The 8,879-nt window shown below is 45.0% G+C and overlaps 1 protein-coding gene across 4 annotated transcripts in view; it reads left to right on the top strand.

The window, feature by feature from the left end:
• The first annotated feature begins 3,861 nt into the window (after positions 1-3,861).
• ARFGEF3 (ARFGEF family member 3) overlaps positions 3,862-8,879 on the top strand; it is an 80,048-nt gene continuing 75,030 nt past the window's right edge. For all 4 annotated transcript variants that reach the window (XM_071740779.1, XM_071740778.1, XM_071740777.1 and 1 more), the window contains exons 1-2: positions 3,862-3,990; positions 5,092-5,143. In XM_071740779.1, the coding sequence (XP_071596880.1) occupies positions 3,906-3,990; positions 5,092-5,143 (137 nt within the window). In that variant the 5' untranslated portion in view covers positions 3,862-3,905. The remainder of the gene's footprint in view (positions 3,991-5,091; positions 5,144-8,879) is intronic.

Raw genomic sequence — 8,879 nt, 5'->3', positions numbered from 1 at the left:
TCTCTTATTTCTGTCCAGCTATGGATGTCAATACTTTAATTTTGCTTCAATTGTACTTTACAGAATACATGATGTAAGGTTACGTTGAAAGTCCTAAATATATACTAGCTTTATGCACAGCTCCCACTCCAGAGGAGTTTTTGTCCCTAACTCAGTAATCCCTGTTCTCAGCAGCTCCTGTTATCACTGTGCTTTGCAGTGCTTTGCCTTTGTTCAGCAAGGTCACCTCTGAAGGGTGGAGAAAGCAGCATCTCCTCTGCAACAACCTCACCGGGCACTTAGCTTGCCTCTGGTAACTCACTGTGTAATCAGGCAAAACATGACAGATGCCACCCTATGATCATTGATGTGGTTACAGTCTAGACAACCAAAACTGAAAACAAACCACCACAGGGGTCTTGCTTCTCTTGAATCTTGCTGCCCTCTGGGAGAGGGGAGGAAGGGTACCTGTCTCTGGGATAAGGTGACACAAAGATGCTTGTGAGCTCACATCTCAGCTACAGCCCTCATCGCTTCAGGATTTTTGAGCCCTTTTTCCTACATATAGAAAGTCAGACATTCAGAGCTTCCCAAGAAAACCAAAGCCGAGCTTCTTTTGAAGTTCTGGTCAGTGTAGTCATTGGGGTGCTTCTGGGAAAAGAGTAATTTGGGAAAATCTGTCTAAGCACCATTTTTGAAACATGGAACCCAGTGTTTTTCCTGTCATAATTTCTAAGTATTTTGTCATTAAACTGGAATTTCTCAGGGACACAGCCCATCATTTTGGTCCACATTGTCCAGCCTCTACAGTGTACAATGAGATTCTGACCAAGCATATTGTTAAAATGTCCAGAGCACAGAAAATACGAGTGACAATGACATTACATTCTTCATCACCTCTAACATAGGCAATAACATGTGTTTCATAGTTTTCCACTGTACAGATTGTTCATTTTTAGGATCTCAAAATCAGAGTGACAAGGCAGGTGTGTGCATGGGCAATACAGCTGTGTGCTATGGGAAGATATTTAAACTAGCACCACGTTGCTTTCCTCAGCTACTGGAAGGAGCAAAGCTGTAGTAGCATGGAGATCACTGAAGGCATCCACATTCTGCTGCTTAACTCTGGTCATCAGCCTTGACAAAGAATTATACTAATACAAATGTAGTACTCTGGGTTTCTTGAGTAGCTTGGCTGTGCTTGCATACTGTGTTCAAAGCTGTGGATATATCCTGAGGTATTATCTGCATTCATGTAATGCAAAAGACCAGTAGCACTGCCAGGTGAGAGTCCCAAAATAGTCCCTAGGTAGCCTCTACCATGGTGGAAGGCTGCTGGTTTTCAGCAGCCAGGACAGGGCAAGGAGAATTTATGGGCCATTTATTGACCATAGAAAGCTCAGTTGTGTCTTCATGGCAGAAGACAGAAGGTTTCTTTGCCATCATCCCTGCTATGTACTTAGGCTTCCAGATCCTGTGATATTCTAGGCCACTTGGTTTGAAGGGGAGCTCAAAATACTCGAATGGATGTGACCTCTTCCCTGTTCAAAGCACAGCCAGCAACTGACTTCCAGTAGGACATGGCTTACTGTTTATTTAAGTAAATATCAAATAAATAATATAAAAATTAACAGAGACAACTGTTGATGGGTTCCTGTTCGTTTAGAAATGGTGGGCTTTATATGAAAAGTGTCAGCAAGCTGACTCATGGTACTCTGACATACATTTCCCAGGGAATATTCATCATGGCTTACTTGTTTTTCCATCTGCATCATCTTATAGACAGACCTAGAGACAGGCTCTAGAGAGCCTGAGCATGACCTTTATTTTTCTCATTCTGCTTCCAAAACTACTAGGAAAAAGTGCTTGGCAATACAGAATCCATTTTGCTGGAAAACATTGGACAGTGAGTGAAATTAAAATAAATGTCTTGATTCAGTGACACCAGCATCTATGAAAACACTGTAGCTCTGGTGAGGATTTCAGCTGCAAAGAGCTTACTGTAGAGACCACAGAGAAATTAACTAGTGTTGATGCATATAGTTAAAAAATAATCTAAAACTCAAAGGTAATTCTGCTTTATCAGTGGCTTCCCGAAAATCAGCAATGATTTACTATGAATATATATGATTATATGATACATATGTATCTTTTTAGGCCACTGGCTATTACCTATTTTTCATTCCAATGGAAGTGGCAGAGAATGGACCAATATAAGAAACTTTGGTCATCTAATACCAGTTTCTTAGAGAATTGTTAGAGAATAGCCCCTGGAACCTGAAGCTTAGTGGTCTGCTAGGGCTTTATCAAAACAAAACCTAACTCTAGACATCCCCCATGTATCTCCAGACCTTTCTGGCACCATCTTCAGGTGCAAGTTTAACACTATGGCCTTAAAATGCATCTACAGAGTATACATTCATTATTCTTCTGAACATAAGCAGTATCAGCCCCTGTAAGTATTTAGGTATGGGAGAGCCTTTGAAAGCCCAGTATCCTATGGGAAATGCTGTGGCTGTTTCAGCAGGTGCCAATATTCTGTCTGGTGATTTGCAATTGGTACTCATCCAACTTGCAGTAGGAGACACAACCCTTAATACCCCCAGCTGCTACGTGGACTGCCTTTTTTTTTTTTTACTCTGCTTTTTCTAGTGTGTTTGTACTCTTGTATCTTTTGAGATTCTGCAACAAGACAACTGCATTAAACCACAATTAATATTAACAGATAAATAAAAAGGGAAAGTAGCATATCCTAGAGATAAGGCAGAAAAGAGCAAACTGAAGCAGGCAAGAGTTGTGCTGGGCAGAAAGCATTCCAGGGCTTGCGGAGGAAGGTCTGAGCTATTCTGTCACGCAGTGGCTATTCTGTCATGCAGGGGGAGAAAGCCCTGGCTTGTTGGGGGGCTGCAGGGGTGTGCGTTCTTCTCAAGGCACAGGAGACACGGCTGAGTTGTGACCCTCCGCACCTGCAAGCTGTAGATAAAGGCACAGATGCTGCACAGCTCACACCCGGTTCTTTGATCTTACTGATTGCAGAGGATGCCCAGCGCTTGCATATGCCTTGGGGTGCAGGCCGGCCTCCTCGTGTGGCAGTGCCTGTGGCTCCGCAGAAGGCTGTAGGGGAGAGGGTCTGCCCTGCGGAAAGGCTGCGAGGAGAGGAGCTGCGGCTCGGCGGGGCAGGGTAATAGCAATGCAGCCCAGCAAGCCCAGGCCGCGCTCAGAAGCGTCTCTCAACCCCGGAGGTGGGCACATCGCCCTACCCCGCGAGTCGCTCGGCGGGAACCGCTGAGCCTAAACCACAGCTAGACACCAATGCTATCCTCCCGCTTTCCGCGGGCAGGCAGGCAGGCAGAGGCTGCCGGCGCCCCACGCCCGCCGGTCAGGCTGCCGGTCGCCATGGCAACCAGCCAGGCCGCAGCTCGCCCGCACCATGTTCCTCTCCCGGGGCCGGGGCCGGCGGCGCCGTCCTCCGCTCCGCTCCACGGGCTCTCCACGGCTGGCGGCACCTGCCGCCGCCTCGCCCTCCGGCGTCGGGAAGAGGCTCCCTGTGCTCTCGGGGCGGGGAGAGGCTGCAGCCTCCGGGTTGTGCTTACGGCGGGCGGGACCAAACCCGCTCCCATCCCGGCTGCGCCACCGGGGCCTGCCCAGGGTGGGAGAGCAGGAGGAGGGGAAGAAGGAGGAGGAGGAGGCGGTGGCGGAGGAGGGACTCCGCAGCGGCAACAACTGACGTGTCCCCGCCATGGAGCTCTGCGTGATTCATCAGCGGCGGCGGGGAGGCAGCGGGGTACCGCGCACCGTCCCCGCATAGGCACGGCCGCGGCGGGGGCAGCGCCGGCACCGTTCTGCCACCCACACCGCCTTTCGCCTCTCCCTCACTGCCTGCTCCTCTACCCCCGCGGCTAGGCGAGGATCCCGGAGGAGGCAAGATGGAAGAAATCCTCCGAAAGCTGCAGAAGGAGGCGTCGGGGAGCAAGCACAGGGCCATCAAGGAGAGCTGCACCTGTGCCATCGGTAAGGGAGCGGGCAGCAGCGCCGGGATGACCCCTCCGCGGCCGGGTTGCCCGCAGGGGAGCGGGGCAGGGCAGGGCCCTCTGACGGGGAGGTCTTGGGACGTCGGGGTTGGAGAGACCTCAACAAACTTGTTCGGAGCTGCCCGCTGAGCCCCCAGCAGGTGCGGGGGGGACCGGAGCGCCTCGGGCGGTTCAAAGCGTCCGGAAGCTCCGCATTGCTGGTGGGGCTGGCGGTCCCGGAGAAACACCCCTGTCTTCAGCCCCCCCCCGTGTCTCCAGCCACCCCTGCCTCCTGGGTCTACTTCGTGGGTCTTGAGAGGCAGATACAGGAACCAGCAGCGATCGGTTTCTGTGTATGTTGGGGAGGCGGATCTTTTCTCTAAATACCTCCCCACCCCTTCTCCGTCCCCCCAGATCATCAGAAAAAAACCCTGTTTCAGTTTTCACTGCTGACTTATGTTCGGGCATCTATTTTAAAAGCTGGATTTTCTTCACTTGAGTCCACGAGCTGTTAACCATGTTGTATAGTGGAAATAATGATAAATGAGTTGTTCTTAAAAGGAGTATGAGCTTAGATACATTCAGCATTCATCCATTTCCAGATTGGCCGTGACTTGAAATGCTTTTGACACTAACTACCTGGAGCAAGACCCTTAGCTTACATCAGCATAACTATGATACTTAAAATTGCTTTATCTTTTTGGGTTTTATCTGTACACAGTTACAGCACTCTGGTACCTTTACCTGTTGCTCTCTTATTACTGGCCTTTCAGCTTGATGTTCTTCCATGGGTCAGCTTGTTACTTGTGTGTTATTGTGGCACAGCAGCCATGCTAATATCCTCTATACTGTTCCAGGTTTAGTTTACGTGCTGCTTAAATGCTGATATGTGAAAGGGAGTTCACTGATACTCTGCCATCTCTTTGGGCACCAGCTGGCCTGATTAATGCAAATCATTGGAGACTTGGAGCAGCACTGATTGTTGTTCTCTGAGCTGGAGCAAGTATAAACTTTAGGATCATCAATTCAGAGACTGATGTATTACTGTGGTTGAACTCAGAAGTTTCTTTTAAAAACCCTATTGTTTCCTTTGGTTATACAGAAATCTTGAATTCTCCTGATGCTGCTATCAAGATACCTCCATATCAGCTAAGGTAAGAATATTTAACATTGAATCCTGTGGAGCTGTGAGTATTTGTAAAATTGAATAAAAATTTGAATTAAAAGTGAGGTAGACAGAGGAGAGGGCTGATTCTCTGTGATTTCTTTAGTTTGTGCATATACATATCTAGGCTGGTAGTAGTGGATAATTTGCTGATGAGCCCTTGTCCTCTAGCCATGAATGAAATGTAAGAAAACTAGTTAAAATGTGTATGAGTGTTGATGACACTTTGTTAGAAAGGAGGGCTGTCTTCTACTCTAAAGAGTTTTCCTTCTAATTTACAGCCTTCTGTGTAAATGATGATGCTTCTCAGTCTTTTCACTGTTTGTTGTCTTTTAATTATAAATCAGTTCCTGATTACTGCAAATAAATATCCTAGAGAATGGAAGGCTGTATCATCAAATAGCTAGGACAGTGGTTAGGATTTAAATACAGTTTCTATGCCTACTTCTTCCTTTAGCCTGATAGATTATCTTGAGTCAGCCTTCTCCTTTCTTCCTGCCTTCATTTGTACACCTATAAAATAAGGGAGGTGGCACTGCCCTCATTTTTAGAGCTATTTAGATCTCATTTGGAAAATTCTGATTGCTATGGGAAAAGTAAATGGGCAAAATTATTCACCGTTGCATCTGACAGAACCATTAAGATGCATCAAAAGAAACTAGCAAGTGCACTGTTCAAACAGGAGGTTGGAATTTCATGCAATGTATAGTTAAGATGTTAAGTGCATAGGCTAACCTTGTTAGAGAATGTAATGGATACTAAAAGTTTCCATGGGTTAAAAAAGCACCTCAGGAAATCTATGGAAGAAATTGATTGAAGTCTACCAGATGCAAAGGTACCCCTTTGTATTCAAAAGTACTTTAGTCAGGGATGAATGAGTTTATAAGACAGTATGTAGAAGTGTTGCTATAAAATTGGCCTCTCCTGTAGCCTTCCCAGGTTCCCACTATTAGCTGCTGGCAGAGGCAACACCTCTTTACCACAATATTACTTTTCTTGGAATGTTTTTATTACTCATTAATCCCAACTGCTCCTGTCAGATACGCTTGTGAAGTTTTGTGCAAGGAAAATCAAGGATTGAAGAGAGTTATTCCAGAGTAATCACCAAATGAGGAAGGAATAGGAGCGGTTCTGCTGCTACTCTGACGTGCTGTCAGCTGCAGTCCACAGGAGGCCTCAAGTCAGTGGGAGACAGATGTAGCACAGGTCTGACATGACCGGTGCCAGGCACATGCAGTTCCAACATAGGTTGGGCAGCTGAGAACAGCTGGATGAGTAGCTCCATTACAATTACATTATGCTTACTTGGCACTGTGGCTGGAGAAAACTTGGCTCTTTGTCTTCCCGTTTATCACCCTCCACCTTTAACACAGCATACAGTCTCTCTGTTTTTAAGTACCATTCCCATTCCCTATGAATTACTTAGCTGTTACCATATTTCTTCCTTTTTTCACGACTTACTGCCTCTTTACAGGTATGCCTGCCTTTTTCTATTCTTCCTCTCTTGTTTTTTATGTTGTAGTTGTTTAGTTGGGCTGGGTTTTTTAAATTGTAAATCCTAATCTTTTTAAGTAAAGCTGATACCTTCACTGGTGTAGCTATGATGAAATAAGCTCTTAACATTAGGCTTGTCACTAACAGTGGACTCAGTATTATTGGATGTTTTACAAAATGAAGGGTGGACTAGAGAATTTTAATAAAAGCTTTGGTTGTGGATTCTTTGTATGGTTCTGCCACACAACCTCTGACAGTAACTTGGTAATCTGAGTTTGCTCTTCATTCTCTGCTAATAAGATACTATTATACTGTCAGACTCCAGATCAGCACACTGGGCCACATCTTGAGCTTAGAGTTCATCTGCATCTTGTGCAAATTAAATATAAGTTTATCTTTGCTTGATATTTCTTAAGAAACAGCACTGTTATGGATAGGTGCCTAACACTATAAAAGGAATACCCTTGAAAATAGAGCAATGGCAATGAGCAGAAATATAGCCAAGATGGGTGCAAAATGAAGAATCCTGATCATGCCCTTTACTTGCTCTCATCTTGATCCAGGTGCTGATGGCATCATCTGCTATAACGCAGACAAGCCCTTGTCTGCTCATCCACTTTCAATCTGCCTTCATTTCTGCTCTAATGTTTTTGAGTGTGGTAGCATAGCCTGGCAATATGATCTGGAATATGCTGTGATACTAGACTTAGAATGAAGGTATGGATATAATCTTCACACTGGGTGACCCTAGTCCACAACTCAGACCTGAGAGCCACAGTGTTAACATACTGAAAGTGTTAGAGACAATGTGCCAACTGGTTCAGGAGAAAGAAATGTATTTGTGAGGTTTCTTCCAAGAGCAGCAGCTAAACAGGTATTTAGAGTACTGTATGGTGGGGAAAATGCTCTAGCTTGTTTAGTAGGAAAGTTTGATCTGTCCTGAATATGTTGAATACGAGGAAAGTGTATCGGTGCTTCTCTACAGTATATTTGGGGAAGTTAATGACCTAGGGCACATCTATACAGAATGAAAATGGAGGAAAGAGATTGATCATCTGTCATGTGTGATTGAAATAGAGATACTGGCTCAGTTTCAGAAACAGTGAATCTCATAAGTACTCCAACCAGTTTTGTCTCTCTTTCTCCACAAAGCAGCATCTGGCTTCCACTAGCAAGTTGTGCCAGTCTTACTGCCCTTTAACAGGGTGACCATCCCCTTATTTAAGTTTCCTTCTAGAACTGAAGAATTAAGCCGGATCACAATAAGGTATAAACTGTATACTATGTTTATTTCCCCTTAAAAAGTAAAAGGCCATTTGCTGGTTTTAGATGACCCCTAGATGAAATTCTTCCTAATGTTTTCTTTTAAGACAGTGATCTTAGCTTGAAAATGGGGAGAACAAATTATCTCTTTGCATTTCCTCAGGCTGTGACTAGTTTTGTTCAGCTGTTTTTACGTGTGCTATATCAGCTACCTACTTAGCTTCTATGTTCTGGCTTGGTCCTGACCTATGTATGGCTTCTACTCCTGTATTGAGCTTCTGTTACTGAATACCAGGCAGGTAGCATGGTAGTTTTCTGAAGTCCATGCAACTAGTTACGGGTTTCAGCTGTAGCATTTGTCTGGGAGCTGTTTCCAGCACTTGTCTGGTGACCACTTAGCTAGCATGTGCCTGCTATGTTTGGGAGCACCTGGGGTACTTTTGCCTCCAGGGAGTACAGTGACAAGGATGTCAAGCCTGAAATCATAATGTCATTCTTTAATTAGTTTGATAGAGGTCTGTCGGGTATATCTTCAGGGAACTAGCTGAAACTATTTTGCTGGTAAGCTTCCTTTAATGTTAACTGGATTTATGAATACAAGTACCAGTTTTGACCTTGAATACTAATTTTAACGAGGAACATTATTTAAATATCTCACTTCCTAAAGTAATACAAATCTCCAGCAAATATAGACTTCCCCACAGAGTCCTGTCATCTCTGCCTTGAGATAGGAAGATGTGTATGAGCTTTCAGTACTTTAACTTGTTATCAGACTATTGAGAAAGGGTGTGAAACAATAAAGAAGATTAAAGTGGGCTGGCATTAAAATGACCTTATTTGTTCAAGGCTTTGCTATGGATGTCCTGTGAATTCTGAAAAAGGGAGAGTCACATAACCCACTGGTAACCAGGCTGTTGCTGCCTGCCTGGTATGATGTTTGTCTCTGATGAACAGGTATTGTGAAGATT

The sequence above is a fragment of the Heliangelus exortis genome, chromosome 3, assembly GCF_036169615.1.
Source record: "Heliangelus exortis chromosome 3, bHelExo1.hap1, whole genome shotgun sequence".
Lineage (NCBI taxonomy): Eukaryota > Metazoa > Chordata > Aves > Apodiformes > Trochilidae > Heliangelus > Heliangelus exortis.
Note: the sequence above shows the minus strand (reverse complement) of the source record. Positions and strands in the feature narration are given on the sequence as shown.